The sequence below is a fragment of the Phaseolus vulgaris genome, chromosome 2 (assembly GCF_051622355.1).
Source record: "Phaseolus vulgaris cultivar YP4 chromosome 2, ASM5162235v1, whole genome shotgun sequence".
Lineage (NCBI taxonomy): Eukaryota > Viridiplantae > Streptophyta > Magnoliopsida > Fabales > Fabaceae > Phaseolus > Phaseolus vulgaris.
In genome coordinates, this window is record NC_143499.1 from 45,503,820 (window position 1) to 45,526,826 (window position 23,007).

The window sequence follows — 23,007 nt, forward strand, 5'->3', positions numbered from 1 at the left end:
ACAAATATAAAGATAAAAATTATGGTAATATGATATAGGAAAGATTGTTACCTTATTTTGTCACTATCAACATTATCTTATTCAAGTGTCTTTGATAAATCTATTAGTATAATATATTTTCTATCCTGATCATCATGGGATTATGTTCTAAAACAACAAAATATATCATAATCTCAATTATAAAAATATAAATACAACAAAATATATGAATAAAAATTAGATTACTAAAAAAATATTTTTATTCTACTAATTTAACCAATATCGTTATTAGTTATTTTTTAATTTTAAAATTAATTTTTACTGAATAATTTTCTTGGAGAAAATATTGTACCATAATAAAAAAAAAAATTCTGATTTATTTTCAAATTAATTCTTAAAAATATATTTAATAACAAAGTAGTCTTATTAAATTTAAGGTTTAATTACCTTTTTCGTCCCTATATTTATAGCCAATAGTCAATTTGATACAGTGATTTTTAAAAAATTCAATTTGGTCCCTAAGTTTTTTAAAATGTATTCAAAATGGTCCTTTCTGTTAAATATCACCAAACGGCGTTAAGTGGTGCTTATGTGGCAGACACGTGTAAGCTACGTGGTGAATACTGGGTTTAGGTTATTCAATTTGGGGATTTTGAATTTCTGATTTAGGGTTTCTGATACGAGGATTGCTCCTCTGGTTGGATTCTGTGGTGCACTTCCCTGCATCGATTCCATTCGGAGGTGTGCTCCCGTCATTCGATTCTGTGGTGCGATCGTGAGTTACGATGGTGAGCTGCGCTCCAAGTCACGCAGCTACAACTACAACTATAACATTTTGAATACATTTTAAAAAACTTAGGGAGCAAATTGAATTTTTTAAAAACCATTGTACCAAATTGACTATTGACTATAAATATAAGGACGAAAAAGGTAATTAAACCTAAATTTAACAATAAGATATTATCATAGGATTTTTTATATGTTTAGAAATTAAAATAAACATTTTTTTAAAAAACTAAATTTACATTACATCACAATCAAATTGGTAATTTAGCCATAAGTATGATATGAATATTTATAACAATCCAAACCCTTATTTTTAGGAATAATGATTCTCTCACGTTTGGTAATTCTTAGGAATCATGGTTTTGGATTCCTGAAAAGAAATTTGCTCCAAACAATCGTTGAGATTGTTTTAATAATCATGTCTTATTTTAAATGGTAGCTAAGAGAAATTAAAAGGAGATTAAGAGCTACTTCATATTCTCATTATTTATTTTCTTGTAATTTAAATACTTGTTAAAATATTTATATTATGAAAAATTAAAGACGAGAATAAGGAAATATTTTAAAATAACTTGATTATTCATTTTCGTTTTCCTTCTAGAATAAAAAATATTGGTTTTCCTTTACTTTTTTTACATAAATAAGATTTTTTTTAATAAAAGTTTTCATGATAAGCATCACTATACAACTTAAGATCTTAGATAGACTGACATCTCAAGTAACAACAATCATAAAAAAAATACAAAAATACAGAGAGACTATACCAAAACTCATATGTTAACAAAAACGATACATAGATAGACTATACCTATTCATAAAGAATTTTAAGAATGGACAAGATGGAAACCTATTATACCAATGAAAAGATTTTCTATAAATAAATCATAAATTAGTCAACTTATCAGCATACAATCCCTTCTACATAAATAGGATTTATTTTTGGTCATTATTTTTATATTACAGTATTTACTTTCATTAATACTATATTCACAATATTTATTTTATCATTTTAATAATTCACTTCACGGCATTTATAATGATACATTTATTTTTCATATTACATTGTTCACTCATCCACTACAAAATAATGTAATTCAAATAACTGATGTATAAATAAAAATTTACAAAGAAATAAAATTATAGACACCTACTTTATTTTATAAATTAAAAAATTAAAATTTACAAATATAAACACATCCATTTAATACCTAATATAATTGAAAAAATGATTTTAGGTGGGTGTTGTGTTGGGGTATCTTTTGAAGCAAAGAAGAAAGAATAAAGAACATTAATGTTGTTGACATATTAAGACGAAAAGACTTGCATAGAATAGCAAATAATTGTAATGGTTGAAGAATTGGCCATCTTGGTTTTGAGAATGGTGTAAGAATTTTAGCTTAAAACAAAATTTAGTTGATCTGTTGCCTGAAGTATAGTTCTACACATTTGACCGAAAAGCCAAGATTTGTGCTGAGACCAAGAACGTGGCATGCATGCATTGCCACTCATCTGGTGCATGTGTGTTTCTGTGTGAGATACAACCTTCATCTCTTTCAACTTCAACACCACTTGCTTTTGGTGCTAAACCAACAGAGGTAAAAGACATGGGGCACAAAGAAAAATCTAAAGACCGAAAAGATAAGAGGTTGCAAGAGATATCTCTTCTCAGAACAATTCCTTACGCTGATCACCAGAGGTTCTTTTTCCAATCTACTTCTCATCTTTTATGTTCATTCATTTACTTTTTCCCTTCTGATAAGATATATAGTACCTGCATATTGTTCCATATCAATCTTTCTCAAACACACATTAATGGTTCAAACTAGCCATTGCTTAAGCCAAAACCAGATGATTGTTTGCCTATTAGGCAAGGATTTAAATAAGATTCCTTTTTAACATTTTTTCCCATGATCTCACTATATTAAATGTTTTGCAAGACACTTCAACTATAACTAGAATAACATTTTAGAATAATCTTCTTTTACATATTATGTATTTATATCTTATGTTTTGTACCAGATAAATGTTGGGAATACACTATTGTGAATTGTGAACATACTATGTTTTTCTTATTGAAATTTATTCAATATATCATGCAATTTAGTATTTAATGAATTTATCATGGTTTTGTAGTTTACAATAAATTTTAAATTGTTGAAAAATATGTGTGAAGAAATATGTTAGAAAGTGTATTGTTACTCTTGTTATAGTAAAATATAAGAAAAACTAGTTCACTTCTATAAAAATTGCCTTATAAGTCCAACAATAAATGGTGATTGTAATATAAAAGATATTCCATATCAATGAAGAGTTCATTCATATAAAGGAAGATGATATCATCTTCAACTCAAACCCTTGATTTTTGGATGAAAATTGAGGAGACAATCCCTAATTCATGGAATAGAGATTCTACTCTTTTTCCACCTGTGTTTAATCTTGTGCTTATGCATAGATGGTGGTCAAAGGAAACAATTGCTGTGGTTACTGGAGGAAACAGAGGAATTGGGTTTGAGATCTCTAGACAACTTGCTGATCATGGAGTAACTGTAATACTAACATCAAGAGATGCTAGTGTTGGTGTTGAATCAATTAAGGTCTTGCAAGAGGGTGGTCTGCAAGATGTGGCATGTCATCAGCTTGATATTCTTGACACTTCTTCCATCAACGAGTTTTGTGACTGGTTGAAGGAAAATTATGGTGGCTTAGACATTCTGGTAAGCTTCTAAAACATGCATATGCAGCAGCTACTTAAGACCACTGCAACTGAACCAGTGCCAAATTGTTGGAAACTTATATTCAAATAAAAATGCAAAATTAGATTTGGTTAAGGTAACATGAAATTGAGCTGAAAGGATACTTCAAGAAGTTACATGAAAGCATAAAGACTGCATAGTTTTGTTTTTAGTCTACCTATAACACCAGCTTGTGCTTATTATGTTTCTAACTATGCTGTAATATCATTTCTCTGCAGATAAATAACGCTGGTGTTAATTTTAATTTTGGGTCTAATAATTCCGTTGAACATGCTAGTTTGGTTATTGAAACAAATTATTTTGGCACCAAGCGTATGATTGAAGCCATGATTCCATTGATGAAGCCATCCTCTGCTGGTGGACGTATCGTAAATGTGAGCTCGCGTCTAGGTCGACTAAACGGCAAACGAAATGTAAGTAAATAATATGTTGCATGATATATTATCAAGATTTTAATGTGTATGATTCTGTTCATCAATTTTACGACTTAATAATATGTGTGTCTGATACATGTTTTCGACATCCGACATAAGAGGTGTTACCGATTCTAATCAGTTGAAGATTAAGAGCTTAGTTTGCATGTTCTTAAGAAAAAGGGTAGATGATTATATAAAATGAGAAGTCTAAGTTGGTGGAGTTAACATAAACTGCAGAGATTGGAGAATGAAGAATTGAGGGAGAAACTAAGTAATATGGAAATCCTTACAGAGGAAGTAATTGATGAGATGGTAGGAACTTTTCTGAAACAAGTGGAAGATGGAAGTTGGGAATCAGGAGGATGGCCTCCAACTTTCACAGACTACTCAATGTCAAAACTAGCAGTGAATGCTTACACAAGGTTCATGGCCAACAAGCTTTCTGAGAGACCAGATGGTGAAAAGATTTTTATCAACAGTTATTGCCCTGGTTGGGTCAAAACTGCTCTCACTGGTTATGCAGGAAGTGTCTCAGTTGAGGATGGTGCTGATTCTGGAGTCTGGCTTTCCCTTCTTCCTGACCAAGCTATCACAGGCAAGTTCTTTGCAGAGAGACGGGAAATTAACTTCTAACCACTTCCTTCAACAATCACATTCATATCATCTTCACAAAATTTAAGCAAATCTGCATCATAAGGGTACAAATTATTTCATGTTTTCAGATTGAAACTTACATACTACCAAACACAACTTATCAATGTCACATTCAAAAAGTAGTATTAATTACTCTTAAGTCATTTTCTTTTAGTGACTAGTTCATTCTTCTAGATATTTGATGTTTCATCACAAATCAGTGATCACTGATGCTTAAGGAAAAGGAAGTTACTACATGTTTGTTACTTCAACTATGTTATCTTTCCTTTTCTCATATCATAAGTTGCTAATTTTATTAAACATTTGTTATGTTATTTATCATCTTTCAGTTTATGTGAAACATAACCTTAATTACTTCATCAACTATTTGATTAATCAATTTTACTAAATAAGCTAGTGTGGCCTTTCAATAAAGTAATGAACAAATGTTACAATACTACCATGTATTTCAATAAAATTCAACTATTTATTATAATAACTTTTTAATATTACACTATCTAAATTATTTATTTTATTTATTAATTTAATACTTGAATTTTAAATAAAAAAAATAAGGTTAAAAACTGTAATCATAATTATTTAGAAGTGTTTTTTTTTGTCTTTCTATCTAAATAAAAATTTGAAGATAGAAAGCAAGTAAACCCATCTCAAGAACTTGTACTCTGTTTTACACGTGCTGAGAAAAAAAAACTTTGATTTACACGTTGCAGGAAAAAAGACTCGGTATCAAAATGTGTTATAACTTCAAAATCAACCTCAAAATGGGAAGAATCAAATTTCTTATACACCACGTTAATTCTAACCCACTTTACATAAAAAAATATGATTTGAGTTTTTCAACCCACTCACTTAATAAAGCAATAAAATGAGACTTTTTTAAGAATGAATTAAAATTGACTAATAATTTATAGGCCAAATTGTCAACTTTAATGATGTTCTTCATTGTCTTTGATTTCAAATTGCTTATTCTTTCTTTTTCTTACTCAATTTACATATTATTATTAGTATGCATATATTATTATTAGTGTTCTTTATTTTAACACTTATCTTCTTCATTATAATTTTCCCTCATTTTAAAAAATTGTGGCTCGTCCCTCTCTTTTAAAAATGTTTGAGTAATGATATATTGAGAACCTACATTTTTTATACAATCACATTACAATTCATAATATTTTTTATTTTAATATTTTAATATTTTAATATTATTTAATTTTAAAATTATCTTTTATTATATTTATTTATTTTTAAATTCAGAGTTGTATACAACTCTAAATTTTCAAAACATTTTGTTTATTTTTCTATATGGTAAGGATTTATTTTCCAAATTGCACCTTGATTGATAAGTAGATAGAAATAGAACATGAAATCACTTATTACAATTTTTTAACATGTTGGGGTAAACTTAAAAGAAATAGTTTTATGTTTTTTTAATTGTATCTTACAAAACATAGGTGCGGTGGAAGAAAGAGAAATTTTTTAAACAACCACATAAATGTATTTATGAATTTGTTGGATAAAATTATCCTTAAAATTTGAAATAGTGTCAAAGGTATTCTTTCTTTCTTGTAAGAAAACGAGAGATCTTGGGTTTTGTGCAATTTTAAACTGATTTGTTGTGTAACCATTCTCACTCTCACACTCTGAATATCGATTTTTCCAACGAAGAAACCAAAAGACGCTTGTTCCACAGGTTCCCCTTCTCAATTCGGTGCTCCGAAAATGGGTGGAGGACAATATTCACTCATTGGATGAAAATCGCATGTTCTTGTTCATGTTCTTGACTTGGTACTTTCTTTTCCACTTTATGTATTTTGGTGGTAACATGCTTATCTATTTAAAAGAACCTATTGTCTTGGCAACAATATCCTAGGTGTTTTCGGAGAAATTATTAAATGGTCCTCGGTAATTTTCACATGACACATAATCAAGTGTTGCTAATTCTTTCTTGTAAACAGTAAAGTTTAAGTATGTGTTATATGAACATTGGTAGGAGGAGGACCATAGAGAGGTGGTGGTCCTGGACACCTAATAATTTCTCTTGTTTTAAGCATTTTTGGGACCTTTTTCCTCTTCGTATGTGAAAATGGGTTCCAAATTCAATTAATTACGATTATGCAAAGGTTGAGAAATTTTTCAATGTATCAAATGCTTTATTTAATTCAGGTCAGTTTTCTTGTTAATCTTTGATGTGTCCCCTTTAAGAGGGCCTTTTTATGTGTGGAATACTTAAATGGAAAATGTGGATTCTTATAGTACAATAAAGGATGGAGTGATGATTCTCTTCTTGCTAATTTGTGAGGTTATTCTAAAAGAAGTTGGAGAGGAAAGATTGATTTTTCACCTATGGAACTTAACAGCTTTATTTGTACACTTTTATGAGCAAAGTAGATCTTGAATCTGTAAATTGAGAAGGAAGGTTAGTGATGAATGTAGTTTGTTTGATGATTTTGTTCTGATAAAAAGTGGAAATGTGATAGCAACTTGTTGCTCAAGTTTGAGACACATATGTTGAAATGCTTGATTCTGGATTCTTCTTTTCCGTTCTAATTGTGTTTCTCATTCAAAATATGTTTGGTAAGAGTGAAATTGCACCTTTGTTCCATAAGTTTTAAACTCTTTCATCCCCTTTATATGTTAATTCAATATTTCCATGGTGCAGTCCTGTTTACGCACATGCATTGGCATAGTTCTGCGTTTGTAATTGTTGGAAGAAGATTAATTGTCTCATATTTTATATGCAATGTCTGATGTAAACCTCTGTTTTAAGATTTATCGAGAAAAGAAAATTTTGATTCTGTCTTTCTGCATAGGTTTCAATTTTGGTCTTTATCTTTTTTTTGGTTTTCTTAAAATTATTTTATCTGTTAACCTTTTCTATTGAAAACAAATTAAAAATAGAAAATGTTAAAAAGAAATTATTCATTACCTTTTTCATTTTTTATATATAAATGTTTTCGTCAACAAAACATTTTCATCGAGTTATGTTATTTATCTATAATCAATATTATTAGTAGCTTAAGATGATAAAAACTAAAACAAAGCCCTAAACTAAACAAATCCGAAGCATCTTCACAGAAATACCCTCTGATTAGAGGAACCATAAATTGAAGACTTCATTGTCACAATCACAGTCACACCACATTCCTTATCTTCTTTTTCTTCCCTGCTTTCCCTGTATTTGCAATGGTCTCTACAACGGAAGCCATTAATGTATTGTTCTTATTTCTCTTTCTTCCACATTCCTTATTAACAACAGCGAATGATTCAATTCCAGTTCCAGGTGATTGGCCGCACCAGTTTCACTCGGTGCTGTTCATAAACCGAAGCGGCAATCTCCAGAAGACGGACTTATGGTACGACTGGCCCAATGGCCGCAACTTCAACATTATCCAACACCAGCTGGGCGTACTCACATTCGACCTCGAATGGGACAATGGAACCTCCTTTTACTACACGCTCCAACCCTTCGACAAAACCTGCAAAATCATCCACTTCGACGTTGGCATTCTCCGCCCCAACTGGCTCCACGGCGCTAACTACCTCGGCCAGGAGTATGTCGACAACTTCCTCTGCAACGCCTGGGAGAAAGTCGACTTCATCACCTACTACGAGGATGTCCTCACTCGAAGACCCGTCAAGTGGATCTTCTCCTCCGGTTAGTCAATTCTCCATCAGACTCTGTTACACACTAAATCTGTGAACACGAGTATCTTCCCAATTCTCTTTATTGTGCGGACACCTCATTCGACAAGAATTCAAAAAAAAATATCTGTTTGCCATTTTGTGTGTGATTGGTCATTGTTTTTCAGTTGGAACAGTCCGAAATTCAGCTGAACTGAGAGCTTGTGTCTTCGTCAATTGAATTCAACAAGGGGCTTGGACAATTCCAACTGCAGAACAAACATGTCCTCTGTCATTTGCTTCTAATTTATGTTTGAAAGAAAATTTTCATAAACACTTTTAAGAGAGGAAAGGAAAAATTAAATAAGCTCATTAGTAAACTAAAACTAGCTTATAGATGAATTAAAATCAGGTTTTGGAAGATAGGGAAATAACTTCTATAAATTAGTTCGTAAACAAGTTAATTTAGCTAATGGAGAAACTGATTTCTTTTTTTCATTTGTTTGTCCTTTAAGTGTTTGTTTAGAAATTACTCTAACTAATCATGCTACTACTTTTCTGCAATATCGTTATTCTCGTTAATAGCTATTTATGTTTTTTTAGTCTTTAATTTATAAATGATTAATAAATGGGTGTTGTTATGGTGGGCGCAGGGATGGTTGCTCATGTGATGACATTTGAGGTAGGTGCAGTGCTTGAGGATGAATATTGGCAGGCTCCTGTGTACTGTTTTGGTGAGATCGAGAACGAGTCATCGAACAAAACGAATGCGCTTGTCTTAGAATCAGAAGATGCTGTTCCTGGTGGTTCTTCTCATGGGATGTTAATGAGAGAGATGCCACATTCTGCTTATGCTAAGTAATTATTTGTGAGTGAGAATGGATTAGCACTTTATCTTTGCAGTACGTACAATAATTTCTTGAAATAATTTAGAGTGTCTTAAATTGTTTTTAGAGCATCTTAACAGTGATTGCATCACCTACGTGGTGAAAATTCGAGGTCTGAGTTCCTGTTGAACAATGTTTCGACATTCAGTATCCAACACTGCTGTAAACAAGCCCGTTCCCAAAAGAAGATTGTCCATTTAACCTAAGACAATATATTATTTTTATGTTTTGTTATATTTTAGATTCCTTATTTAGTTAGAAAGATGACTTCATATTAATATATGTCAAGGATAGCGTTTTATCTTAAAGAACCTAACAACAAGCACGAAGGTTTGATTGTGTGTTCGAGAAATTGCAACTACATCATTTTTAATTTCTTGGAGAAGAAAATGTTGACATGGTTTACTTAGAAAACTCTACTACCTTTCATTTTGACATTGTTGAAAATACAAAATGATTCTTATGACGTTAATGGCAGAAAGTAAATAAATCAATTCTCCCCTCCATAACTACATTGCATTGCATCCTTGACCCGCCAGGGTTGATAAACATGAACATTCTTCTGTCTAAAAATAATTGTATCATTTATTGTATGGTGATTCTGGGTGGAACACAATGAACAACAGAAAATTAAAGCACAGGAAGGCATAAACTACACCCCGTGTTAAAGGGCACTGCAATAAACACATTCATTCATTCAGCCTAGTATTGGCTATTCAGATAGAAATATAATCCAGCAAGCACTGCAATTCCCACGACAACTGCAATAGGAAGTGCTTTCCTGTGCAGAATTTATTGCAGAATGTTAATGCCAAAATAATGGGGGGAGATATAACGACAGACATAGAAACAGATAAAGATTTATGACTCACCCAATTGCTTCATCTCTCTTTAGTTCAGCTTTTCGTGCCTTTCTAACATCTGTGCTATTGGCATCTTTATTGACAGCAGGTGCATAGGTCTTAAATCTTCGTTTTGGAGCACCACAAACTGCAAAACACTATTTATTTATGGCAATGATAATGCACTTTTACCAACTTCTTTCCACTCCTTTGTTTCTGCTTCTACCAAGTTTTAACAAGAGCTGGTTAACCGTCAACCGTTAACCATTTCATAACCACATTTTTCTATCTCTTCAGAAGTGTGTTTGAGTCAAGCATTTATAAAAATGATTTTGTTTGCAAAATGGTTAAAATAGACTTTGAAGTTGAGTAATTTATATTAGGGTATTTTTATTCTAAAAACAAATTGATTGTAAAATCAAGTAAAAAAATTTATCTATAAAAAAATAGTTGTTTTAATGCAAAACCAATTTTAGACATGGGGTCAATTTCTCGACACAAAACAAATATATAAATATTTACCTAAAAACTATGTTAGGTAGTATCTCAACATGATTCTCAATCACCCAACATCAATCTAAAACACTAAAATTCCAATTGAGGTATCAAGTGATTAATATTGGTTTCCAAAGCAAAACAAGATTGAAGTGTACATATCAATCCGCACATGCTGAAAAAAATTAATTTATCATCACATGATATTAATGAATAGAAGGATGTATTAATATGATCAAATTTTATTGAAATATGACATACTATAAATTAAACTAATGTTTTAATATTTGTTTTACAAAACTCGCGTATGAAGAATGAATATGAACAAGATATTGGCCCTTATTCAGGTTGTGTTTGGATTGAAGTTTGAAAAGTATTTCAGAAATTTCAATACAAAATAACGAGTTACAATACATCAAATCAAATGAAAAAAAGAAGAAGAGAATTGTCGCTTTTAAAATACAAAGAAAACAAATAAAATTGTCTTGTAAGCTAATTCACAGAAAAAAATCATATAATTTTTCGAAATCATTAACTTTTACAGAGAAGTGATTTTGTTTTTCTATCTAAGTGATAAGGTTGTGTACACATACCCAAAAATTGTTTTAAACAATCTTAAACTTGAATCCAAAAATTGTTGTAACTTGTAAGATAGAGTTGTGAGTTGTTAGCAGGTGGAATGAAATTTGGGAAGATGAGAGTGGTGAGGAGCAATTACCAGGGCAGAAGTAGTTATCAGGCAACTTTTCAAAGGGAGTCCTGTCATTGTAAATATACCTGCATCAATCAACAACAATACCATTACCAAAACCATAATATAGCTGCATCAAAACAACAACAAAGTTTATATCAATTATTCAATATCTCTCTATATATTATACTCAAAACGCGAAAAAAATAAATAAAAAATGAAGGGTGACCCGCAATCGCGACAGATATAGGCCTGTTTGGAAGCAACGCGCATGGAAATCCTGGGTGGTGCTGAAGTGAGGTGGTGGTGATTGGGATGAAGAAGAAGGTTGTGTGAACCAGAGAAGAAGGAGGACTTGAGAGCAAAAGGGTTGACGGAGGGTCTTCGCAGGCCACCATTGACGCTGGGGGCGCAGTGAAGACTTGGTGCCTGCAATGCCATTTTTGTTCTCTGAGGCCTGTGTTGTTGAGTTGAGGATCACAGAAAGAAAAAGAAAGAGAGAGAAGAAGATAAGAGAAGAAAGAAAGAGAATGGTAAGGGATGTGCAAACGTGGCAAAATCGTTATTTAAGTTTAGGGAAATAAACATTTCTATTTTTTTATAACTTAAATAATATTAAATAATGGCTTTCAAATGTTATCTAAGATTATAAACACTGTCCTAAGATAAAGTAAACAAACCAAATAACTTATGGAAACAGAGTTCTTTCTAGGATGTAGGATTATGAAATTTTTATTAATAAGATGTAATTTTCCACGTTAATTATCAGTAATTAAAATTTTAAAAATGTATCGAAATAAATAAATCATATTAATATTAATGTGAGATGACTTTATTATAAAAAAAAGTAGTATTATTACTCTTATCAGATTTTAACTTAAATAGTGTGATTCTGACTCAACTTATCCATTCTTATAGTATCTAAAAAAATTATCTATTTTAAAAATTGATGTGAAATTGCACGTTATTGATAAATAAATCTTAGGATTACAGAGTTCAAATGAAGGTGAAAGTAGAATTGAATATGAGGCAGTTTCTTCTTATATTCCAACATTTTTTTCTGCACATGTTATGGAAAGATTAAACTGTCTCTATTATTTTTTAAAAATCTTAAATGCACTTAAACTGTATTTATTTTTTTTATTCTGAATTATGGAATCTGAAAAAATTTCGGATTAGTATTTCCGATAAAATTTCGGATTTACCAATTCATAATTCAAAATATGCATTTCACATTAAAAAATCCATCATTTAAAAAAAATATTTTGGGTTCACCAATCCATAACAGAAATATGCATTTTGGATTCAGAAATCCATAATTAAAAAAACAACATTTCAGATCCATCAATCTGTAACATAATTAGGATTTCAGATTCAACAATCCAGAAATCAATAATTTATGAAAAATTTGCTTTCAAAACACCACTTATTTGGAAAAAAAAAATATTCAGTTCCGGATTGATGAATTCGTAACACACTTCCAGCTTCCGATTTCAGGCAACCACGGTGCCCTTTTTCAAATAAAAGGTCAACACCAGGATTTAGAAAATTAGAAAATTGTGGGGTGCAGGAAGAAGAAGCCTGAATATGATTGTGTTTTTATTCCAGAAATAAATTTTTTTGTCAAAAATATTTTTTTAAAAAATATACACAAGTAGCTTGAAAAGGAATAAAATAATTACCGTAGATATTTTTTCATTAAAAATAAATAACTTCAACGTTTATATGCCTCAACATCATCAGTCCAGTGTAATAGAAAAAAGGTGGCAAGTATTTTTGGTCTATAGGCCAATACTAAGTTATTTTCTTAGTTAAATAAATGTTTAAGAAATTATAATAATTATGTATCTTTAAAAACAGATTAGAGAACTTAAGAAAAAAATGTAACATAAACAAACATTATTATTATTATTATTTTGTTTATTTTTAGTCTAATCCAAGTACACCATAATATTACATTAAATACACGCAAAGTTCTAATCTTCGACAGCATCAATTGCATTCTGCATATGCAAGCAGTTTCACAGAAAAATAAAGTGGCACGTTTGGCTTAGACTTGTACTAGTGTTTTGTTGTGAATGCATTGAAGCACATTGTGAAAGCTTTTTGTGAAGGAATCCAGCACCTCATGTTCCAGTTGTGATCCAACAGAACCCCAATCAATACCCAACTTCTGAATTGCATTGTAAATGTCTTGTGCCTCTGATACTCTTGCATCAAGAGTTCTTGAAAGAATACCATGGTCCATGAAGGCTTTAAGAGCTTGGTCTGGTATGGTTGAAATCTACAGAGGCATAAAATAAAAGGCAAGCTTGCATAAGTCTAAACAATAGGGATTAAAAAGAGATTAAACACAATGTGTACATGCATTAAAAAAGATTAAAATGGTATTTGTAGACACTAAAATGTAAAACTATATGATAATTTCTGTAGTACTCACAGTATCTGGTCCAATAAGAGAATCAACATAAAATGTGTCAAGGTAAGCTGGAGTTTTCACATTTGTTGAAGCCCACATCAACCTCTGCTTTTTTGCACCTTTCTTCTCCAAGTGTTCCCATCTTGCACCAGAAAACTTTTTCTGATAAAGTTGGTAAGCTAAGACTGCTTGAGCAATCGCACCCTACAAGAATTGTTATAGATTTTCAGGCCAAAAAGCAAAAGGACAAAACACCCCAAACTGAAAAGGAGTTAACTATATCTTATACAAACTTTCCAAGACAGAAATAAGGTGAAAATAAAGTGCATTTTTAAACGTTCTGTCAAAGTTAAAAAAACAAACTGCTTCACACCTTTCCTTTGAGATCAAGAGCCTCAGAGGTACCAATTTGCTCAAGTTTTTTGTCAAGTATAGAATCCACTCTACTGATGTAGAATGCTGCTGCACTTGAAACCTTGGAGAGATCAGTCCTGCCACAAGCCTCAAGGCCATCCAAGTAAGCATCAATCACTGCTTCATATCTTTGGAGGCAAAATATGAGCTGTTTCAAAAACACAAACTATGAGGATGTTTCTGGTGCAGCTATTGAGGATCAAAATTTGTTGCATCAGAATGCACAAAACAAACTTACAGTGGCATTTACACTTATCCCCAGAGAAATAACCTCCTTCATAGAAAGGATGGATTCATCTGTTGCAGGAATTTTAATGTAAACATTTGAACACCCAATCATCTTATGAAGCCATTTTGCCTCTTCAATTGTCCCCTTGGTATCATTTGCTAGCTTGGGGGAAACTGCAACAGATACATATCCATCTACCCCATCTGAATCATTGTAAATTGGCTCCAAGAGTTTGCAAGTATCATGTATGTCTTGCACTACCAATTCCCAATAGGCACTCTCTATGTCTTTCCCTGCCCCTACCAATTTCCTACTTGATTGCAAATCAAATTAACAATATTTTATATCATACCCAGAAAGAAATATCATCATGCATCACTTGCATATTCTGGATACCAAGATAAACTACAAGTCTGTTTTTGTTATTTGAGATCCTGTAAAGTGTTCATTTCAAAAAGCTACAAATTATGCTACCTCATATTAATGTTCCCTATCCATAAATCCACAAAACAGTGAGTGAGATAAGAGATATACAGTTAAATATTTTCATCTCTAATGGATGTGGATCTTCATCATAAACATGTTATCTTAAATGCGTATAAATAATTAATTATCACCTATTAACTTTTTTATAAGAAACCATTCAATGTACTTTTTTTATCTTAATTTGTCATTGGTTTTGCTTTAAAAGCCTACAACATAAAATCACTCATATATATGTGTAAATGATGCAAAAACTATAAGTGAAATGAATGTATTCATTCCATAGGTCCATTAATAGTACAACCCAAACTTATTAGTAGAAGTAATTATCTCTTGTTAGAAATCATTAATATAACTATCACTTAAATTATTTAATTTTATAAGTATTTCCAAGAGAAAATTTAAGTATATGATATTTTAGTTAATTAAACTATCTTTTATTGTTCTGACCATTTATATCTATTAAGAAGTAGCATTTGGTAATGGTTTCTCTTTCTTGATCTCTTCTACCTCTGAACAGAGAAAAGTTAGTGTGACTACTTACCTCCTACAAACTCAGATTAAGGGATAAACTGACCATTATGGATATGTTAACTGAGTATTGTTATTAATTATTGACTTGAACAGTAATTAATAAGTTATTTATGGGCTTAAACAGTAATTAGCAACCGAAAGTCAGTATTCAAATCTCTCTTCATTACAAGAAGCTAAGAACAAAGCTAAGGCCTTCATTTCCTATTCTTGCAAAGAAGTAATCTCTTGTGAATCCAAGATCAAGTTTAAAACTACCTCAGCTGTTCGTTGTAGGCATTTGAGGATGAAATAGCTCTCTCAAAGATCTGCAATGTGAGAACATTGTAGAGCAGTTAAAAGCAGTACACAGAAAGTAGAAAAGATAAAATAGAAGTTGATGCAAAAGAACATAGTTTGCGGTGAAGAGAAAAGGTGAGCACCGCTGGATTGGTGGTGACACCTCTGATCCCATTGTCAATGAATGGAAGCAAATCTGAAACAGGGTGGCATAGATTGTCATAGTAAGGACTCTGTCTCTGCTTGTGGAAGAGATGGTGAAGAATAGTGCTTTTGATCTTTGCCCCATTACTGTTATGTTCCATTGTTCCTCTCAGACACCGCAACCTGAGATAGAAAATGCAATGGAAGGGAAAGAAAATGAGGATAAGATCACAGATAAGATGTGGAAGTGGTGGAACCGTGCAAGTGCAGCTTTATTGCAGTTGAAAAGGTACAATAAGAGAAGAAGAAGAAGATAAGGGTGTGAGTGAATTGTGATGTTTATGAGATGTGGGGAGAAAGGAACCTAAAGGGTCGATTGTGAAGCCATGTTTGAGGAGTGAAAAAGCTTGTAGTTGACAAAGGAAATGCAGAGGTTGAAGCCATTGCCACTGCCATTGCCATGCCAATTTTATAATGAATGTTCAAAACTATCATATTTTCTGATTATTATTAATTCACCGTTGCTACTTTGACCTGGTTTAAAAAATAAATATTCATAGTTGGCATCTCAATATATTATTATTTTATATTTTAATATATATTATATTATTAAAATAGGGTGTGAAGTAATAATGTTTTGTTTTATGCGGTGTAAAAGAATATTTTTCTTATTAAAATGATCAACATGCATACGAAGGGATCTTCAGTATTCTGAAATATTTGTTAGATTATTAAAATAAAATCACATAGTTTATCACAGAAACATTTTCTTCAATTCCTATATCTCATTTGGCTGATGATATTTTGAAATTCTGCTATATTAATATTTGTAAAAGAAAAAATTTTAAAAAAAATCTTCTTAATAAAAATATAAACAAAATACAAAATGTTAAAATAATTTTTAAAATAAAAAATATATATAAATAATTAAAATATTAATATTTATTGGAGAGGAAAAAAAAAACAAAATAATCTCATTTAGGTAATTGCTTCTTCAAAAACACTTTATTCTTTTTGGGTAGTGCTATTTCACACTTTATTTGATTGAAGAAAAACTTGTGTAATTACTTTAAATAAAGAAAAGCATTAAGGAAAGGTAACATTAACTCGTTCTACATAAATGAGTTAACGTTAACGTGTAGAAGTTATACTTTCTCCAAAAGTTATTTTTTGTTTATGAAGAATTTGTTTGTTTTTTTCTCATTTTTCTATCCTAAAACTGTATTTGGAGAAGTTTTCTCGAAATGAAACACGTCTTGTAATAATTTTGAACTTTTTTTTCTTTCGGACAATATCAATGTTTACAAGTCTTAATAATTTCCTATAACATTACGTACATTTAAAAATAATTAATCTTTTAATATAATTTAATATTTCTAGTAGGACTTTAATTTCATTTGTTAATATTTCTTTTAAATTTAGATCAATTTAAAAAATGAAGACAACTAATAAAAAATTAACATTCAGCGAAATTTAAATTTTTCCCATTCAAATAAAAGAAAAGTCCAAAGTGATTACATGCTTTAAAATTTGTTCAAATGAGCAATGGATAAAAATATAAACTGTTTTCATATATATACAAAATAATCATAACTAAAAATAATTAATCATTTCTATAATTTTCATCAAGATATTTTTATGGATGGTAGATTTTTTTATGAAATTTAATTTCAATGTTATATTTTTAAAATTCAAAATAAATGTAACTAATTTTCTCATAACTTTTTAAATAATCTTCAATAGTGCATATGCATCTATTTTCTAAGTTGTATAATCATATTAAAAAATTAACTATAAATATAATAAAATATTATTTAATAGTTTTAATTTAAGTATCATTTTGGAACATATAGAACTTAAATTTTAATGGAGTCATACCTTGGAAATGACTCTTTAAATTTTTTATTAAGTCTTTGTAATTAGGTTAATAGTGTTCATAAGCAAACTAGTGCACATATTCAATTGAAGATGTGGAATTCTTGTCATAAAGACTTCATTCGTAGTTTATTGGCTCATAAAATAGGTTTTATAACCATTTGTTAGAGACTTTTTTTGTCTTTTCTTTTTCCATGAATAAAAAAATTGTTCAACAGTATTAAAAAAAAATCAATTTGACGTGAAAATATCAACAAACAAAGATTTAAATATTCTGTGTAGAAGTGTCCACATTTAGTATTTCATCTATGTAAAAGAATACATGCAAGAACTTGCAAAAAAAAAAAGTAAACGACCACACACTGATCCATCAAGAATTACTGTGAAGTTAATTGCCATTACAATTTTAGTTTCCAGTGTCACCCAATTTACCAAGTCTAGCATGCAGTATAAGACGACATGAACTTCTATTATAGGAGGAAACAAGAATCTTGAGCATATTATGAAACTTCAATCATGTTGCAAAATGGATTACATGATCTAATGAATTATCTATGAAAATAACAAAATTTACAAAACAAAAAAATGAAGAAAGGTATCTCAATTACCAACCCCTATGAACACTTTGGGAGGATTGAGCAAGATATGTAAAGAATCCTATAATGGCCTGAGAAAAAGCAATATAACAATTACCAAGGTTTGAGGTCACCCACAGGTCCAGCAGTCCAATTCAAGAACTTCTCCCCTGGTTTCAAGAACACGGTGTTGTCATGTGGCAGCTTCCTTGCCAGTCCATTTAAAACTTGATGGAAGGCGTCTCCAGGTTGAGCAGGCTGTGGGAAAAGCATTGCTTGCTTCATGGAAGGGTTAGCAAGCAATCTTTGCTTCCTTAATATGACTTCTGGTGAGATAGATGTGAGTATGGTATCCAAGTTTGGAACCTCCTCCTCAGCAACAAACACTCCTATCTCTTCCCATGGGATTGCATCAGCAAATGGCAGCACAATGTCATCTGCAATAATAACAGGTATGCAACCAAATATCACAGCCTCTACCAATCTTGGGCTCCAAGGGGCCCATCCAAGTGGGCATAGGCAAAACACAGCTCGTTGCATGTCCTCATAGTACGTGGTTGGATGCTCAGTGGAGACGTCAAATAGAGGATTGTTCTTAAAGTTCTCCCACACTGCTGCTCTTGCACCTCTGCAAGATTGCAGAACATGACCAGTTTGATCAATAGGTATTATTTGTTGATCCAAGCTTATTTTGTTAAGAAAGCATCATTGCATACACTGATGCACCAAACTACATGCATACTTGATTTTCAATTTTTAGTTTAGAAAGAACCAATTTTAGGTAATGAATGCAGTCAATCTTAACATGATTGACCTGACTTTTTTAGTTACACAAAATACAATAATTATATAAATCAAAGTCCTTTTTCTTTGCATCTTCAGTAAAAAATGAAAATCAGCTTTGTTATGTATGATATGAAATAAATAAAAGGCTACACACTCAAACCCTCTCTCCTTTAAACTTTTAATAAGACCTACCTTGCATAGTAACCACCTTCAGGGTCATTGCCAACATCATAAAAAAGTCCTCGGAAGTATACAAAAATGGACCTGGGAGTCTTGTCGGGAATTAGGTGGGTGTGCATTTTCTGTGGTGGAGCGTATGGAGGAATGGTAATTGAGCCCTCTTTCAAGCATACATGATTCCTCTGTCCAAATGTTTGAACCAATGTAGCACGCCGTAGCAGTTGAAGAATCCCTCTTTCAATTGCCTTCTCTTCCTGGAACAAAATCATATAAATATATAATAAAAGTGATATAATATAAATAATGAGAGTGAAAAATCATACACTAAATTTTGTACCTGGTAATGAAAACATGCCCCAAAGTCGTGAGGAACCACAAAGAAGTGATCTGCCCCCTCTGTGCGGTTCCAATAAGGCCAGTTTGAAGAAATAAGTTGTATGGCACTTCTCATCATTCGTGGTGACTTGAAGGGTAAAGGGAGGCCATTTGGTGTCAAGTCACAAGTGGAGTATACAGGGGTATAAAACCAGTCAGCCTCTTCCGGATTAAGGGTTCTGACAGGGCTAGATAAGAGAAATCGGTGCATAAAGATTTCAGCAGCAAACATATGGTTGAGGCATCTCGGGTCTTTTTGGAGAATTTTCTTATTATACTTACTTGGAAGTTCATATATAAAAACCTTCAACCTTCCCACTGGATCATCTTCCAATACATCACCAGCACTACCTGCAATTGGTTCAACCACAACATGATTACAACCTCAGATTTAAAAAGTGTATTTGACTTCAGTCTATCTCCAGAAATAGAATTGCTTAATGTAGTTCATTGAGAAATAGCACAAAAGACTGCTTAAAAACACCTTAAAATCCCAAGGTAAAAAAAGATAGACGATTATTTTATACATATCTTCTTTTACTTAACAACCATTCCAGCTACTTCGTGATGCTATGTTTTCAAAATCTATACATCACTGTGGCAAGCTAGTATTGATGACTTCATAACATGTTCTGTCAGGGAGCAGCGTTCATATTTTGGCTAACATTTTCTCCTATTTTAGCTTTATAAGGCTCAAAATGCAAGAAAAGAAGTAAGGTATTCTGCAAATTGTAGAGTTCCAGTTTAAATTGTAATCAAGTTTCTGTTTGTAAACAAAATAATTTACCTTTAAATTCTTGGGATAAAAGAGAGGGAGGCAAAGGAAATGTTCAATTTTTTATTAAAATATTACACTATCAAAATTGAAACTCAAGAAGCCAGCAAGAAAGCCCCCGAGATTTTGCAAACAAACCTTAAAAATGTGTTTTACTACAATACATTGTTATGTCTTTCGGAATATCAGATTGCCAATCTATAGAAAATAGACACAAAATTACGAATCTACAATCTTATAGTGTAAGCAAGTTCCAGGGCAGACCAACCAATACATTTCTCAGATACCCTAATCAATTGTCATGTGTTCTTTGAAATCAAGCACAGCCTATTAATAATCCTAAAGCGTCATTTGGAATGCAATACCATTAAAGGTACGCAACCTCTGCAGTTATTCATCATCCAAACCCTTAACCCAATCGCAGGCATTGAAACAATAACTTCACAAACAAAAACACTTCGTCAACTTATGCAACAAATATCCTAATCAACCTCACAAGCAGATCTTAATCAAACTCATTCACAGTAACCACACAGACACAGCACTGGAAACCGCAATACAAAGCGGTCAAAATCAACACTAAACATAACCATAACTAACCGATCACAGCCAAAGTAAAGCCAAGAAAAGGAAGAAGCTAAAAAACAAAATCAGCAAAAAAAACCTGAAATTCTTTCAGTTGGTTGGTTCCTGCCCAGCTCCACAGCACCAATTGTAAAGAGAAAATAGGCACAAAGAAACCCCAAAAAACTCAATTTCCTCATGCCCATTTATGGTTTCCCAGAAAAGAAACGATCTTGGATTGGAGATTGGAAAAAGGGAAGTGATGGTGATGAAGGGTGGAACTGCAAAAGAAGGAAAGTGAGTGTTTATTATAGGGAAGTCAATTGTGGTGAGAAGAAGAAGGTGAAGGTTGAGAAGTCACAGGGGAAAGTAGTTGTGGGAGGTTTCTTGGCAATGGGGTTTCACAGGAACACTTTGAAGAAGGAAAGTGACATGGGTTCTTCTCAGCAGCAACAGAGAGAGACAGATTTGAACATTGAGGGGCCAACAAACAGAGCGTGGATTTGCTTGAAAGAAACAATGCTGAAGAAGATTGAAGAAGAAGAAGAAGGTGGTGGTGAATTGGAGGAGAAGGATTTTCAAAAATTTCTTTATGTGAGGTTTGATGAAAAGTCCATCTCAGACAACCATTTAGACACCAAAATCCAATTACTTCACTCTCTTAAGTTTAGCTTTAACCAACCTTCCTCTTATTTTTTTTTACTCCCTCCAAAATGCCTTAAACTCACTTTTAGTTTATGTAATTTTTATTTTAATGGTTAATTTTTTATAAATAAAATCAAAGTAATACAAGATGCCAAATACTCTTAATAGGAAATTATTAATAAAAAATTGAAACAACAAAGATTATTTCAAAACTATTGCAATAAAAACCAGTCATACTATTTACAATATGATTAATTTATGTGATTTTGCTTTAAAATTTGAATGTCTTAACAAAGTGAAGGGAAAGTATAAAAATTGTAGATTGGATTAATTTTTTATTTTTTTAAATCTTAAACTGAAATTATGAAAATATATAGAAGGCTCCAAAATTCCAATGCGGAAATTAAGAGGAATCATTATAAGGTATATTTGTACAAATTTTCTATAAACACTTGTTAAAAAATTGAATGAATTTTTTTTATAAGTTTATGTTAATTTAATATGAATTAAATTGTAAAACTGAATTTCTAGTATATTTTTGTTTTGAATAAAAAAATTCTTCCAATATGGAGGTATAAGAAGAAGATATAGAGGTGCAAGAAGAAAACGCCTAAACTATTTTCTAACCAAAACCATATTTGAGTTTCAAACTTTGGGTTACAAGATGAATGAGAAAGAGGGGTGAGATTGTTAAGTGGGTGTATCTATTAGCGATGAGACTAAGAATACTCGTGCACAAAATCACCCAAAACCTTCATTACATTTCTGTATTTTACTTCCTTCTTCTTTAGCTTTCATACATACCGAAAAACATCAACCCCTTTCCTCCTACTCACAAACTCATAAGTAAAGGAAAATTTAAGTGAGTTTTGGGATTCAAATTTAAAACGATAAAATAATGTTCGTAGTGTACCAGTTCAATTTGTTCTCCAAAATTTATTGTTCTCCTATGTCAATATAGTTTCACATCGTTCGGGAATCGAAACCAATGACAGTTTATATACTCTCTCCTCCTTCAATTTACTGAGATGTCTTTATAAGACAAAACCGTGATGGAACACCGACCTCCAAAAGAAAATTAAATTATCTTTTATGAAAAAAAAAAAGTTTGAAACTCTGAATTGAGAAGAGCATGTACATGAACATTCTTTTATGTGAGATATTGAGCATTTTGGTGATGGTTATGTTGAAATGATTTTGTTATAAGGAAATATTTGCAAGAATGTGTCTTGATGCACTCATGATTAGTTTTTGATACATGGATTACAGTTTGGAATGATTCATTTAAATGGAAATGTAATTCCAGTGCCATACTTTAAGTATTTTGTTTTGAAATTTTTAAAGAAACAACCACTTATTCTTGAATTAATGAGAAAATAATGGAATTGGATTATTAAATTGATTAGGTTGAACTCTTTATGAGATTGTAAATGATAGCTTTATATTGAGTTTCTTTTGATATTTTACATCCTCTGAATAGTAGTTGTTGGTGTTTTGGTTTTCTACATAAGTGGCTTTTAGAATGGTCAAATTTGAAGTATGGTATAACTATTGAATTTTATTTCAAATGAACATTGACTATTATAAACATTGAAAAATAGGACATTCT

At 31.4% G+C, this 23,007-nt stretch overlaps 5 protein-coding genes across 6 annotated transcripts; 2 read left to right on the forward strand and 3 right to left on the reverse strand.

Annotated features, from left to right (window-relative positions):
- Window positions 1-2,314: 2,314 nt before the first annotated feature.
- On the forward strand, window positions 2,315-4,839 carry LOC137812555 (NAD(P)-binding Rossmann-fold superfamily protein). The gene is made up of 4 exons (XM_068614627.2): window positions 2,315-2,461; window positions 3,218-3,479; window positions 3,737-3,931; window positions 4,172-4,839. Exons 1-4 carry the CDS (start codon window positions 2,370-2,372, stop codon window positions 4,565-4,567), a joined length of 945 nt encoding a protein of 314 aa, XP_068470728.1. The 5' UTR covers window positions 2,315-2,369; the 3' UTR covers window positions 4,568-4,839.
- Window positions 4,840-7,605: 2,766 nt separating this feature from the next.
- LOC137812557 (uncharacterized protein At4g14100) lies at window positions 7,606-9,330 on the forward strand. Its single transcript, XM_068614629.2, has 2 exons — window positions 7,606-8,243; window positions 8,863-9,330. Exons 1-2 carry the CDS (start codon window positions 7,772-7,774, stop codon window positions 9,069-9,071), a joined length of 681 nt encoding a protein of 226 aa, XP_068470730.1. The 5' UTR covers window positions 7,606-7,771; the 3' UTR covers window positions 9,072-9,330.
- A 252-nt stretch (window positions 9,331-9,582) lies between these two features.
- On the reverse strand, window positions 9,583-11,738 carry LOC137812558 (uncharacterized). The gene is made up of 4 exons (XM_068614630.2): window positions 11,354-11,738; window positions 11,152-11,210; window positions 9,969-10,086; window positions 9,583-9,877 (listed from the first exon to the last, which is right to left on the reverse strand). Exons 1-4 carry the CDS (start codon window positions 11,563-11,565, stop codon window positions 9,799-9,801), a joined length of 468 nt encoding a protein of 155 aa, XP_068470731.1. The 5' UTR covers window positions 11,566-11,738; the 3' UTR covers window positions 9,583-9,798.
- Window positions 11,739-13,008: 1,270 nt separating this feature from the next.
- Window positions 13,009-16,143, reverse strand: LOC137812559 (uncharacterized). Of its 2 annotated transcripts, none has more exons than XM_068614632.2 (7): window positions 15,988-16,143; window positions 15,623-15,806; window positions 15,459-15,508; window positions 14,196-14,496; window positions 13,917-14,105; window positions 13,565-13,747; window positions 13,009-13,408 (listed from the first exon to the last, which is right to left on the reverse strand). In XM_068614632.2, exons 1-7 carry the CDS (start codon window positions 16,116-16,118, stop codon window positions 13,175-13,177), a joined length of 1,272 nt encoding a protein of 423 aa, XP_068470733.1. In that variant the 5' UTR covers window positions 16,119-16,143; the 3' UTR covers window positions 13,009-13,174. The 2 variants fall into 2 exon arrangements, with proteins under 2 accessions (XP_068470733.1, XP_068470732.1); XM_068614631.2 differs by having other exon boundaries at window positions 14,196-14,499.
- A 1,846-nt stretch (window positions 16,144-17,989) lies between these two features.
- LOC137812561 (putative beta-1,4-xylosyltransferase IRX10L) lies at window positions 17,990-21,416 on the reverse strand. Its single transcript, XM_068614633.2, has 4 exons — window positions 20,854-21,416; window positions 19,377-19,765; window positions 19,052-19,293; window positions 17,990-18,701 (listed from the first exon to the last, which is right to left on the reverse strand). The coding sequence occupies exons 1-4, from the start codon at window positions 20,957-20,959 to the stop codon at window positions 18,188-18,190; spliced, it is 1,251 nt and encodes a 416-aa protein (XP_068470734.2). The 5' UTR covers window positions 20,960-21,416; the 3' UTR covers window positions 17,990-18,187.
- Window positions 21,417-23,007: the final 1,591 nt, after the last annotated feature.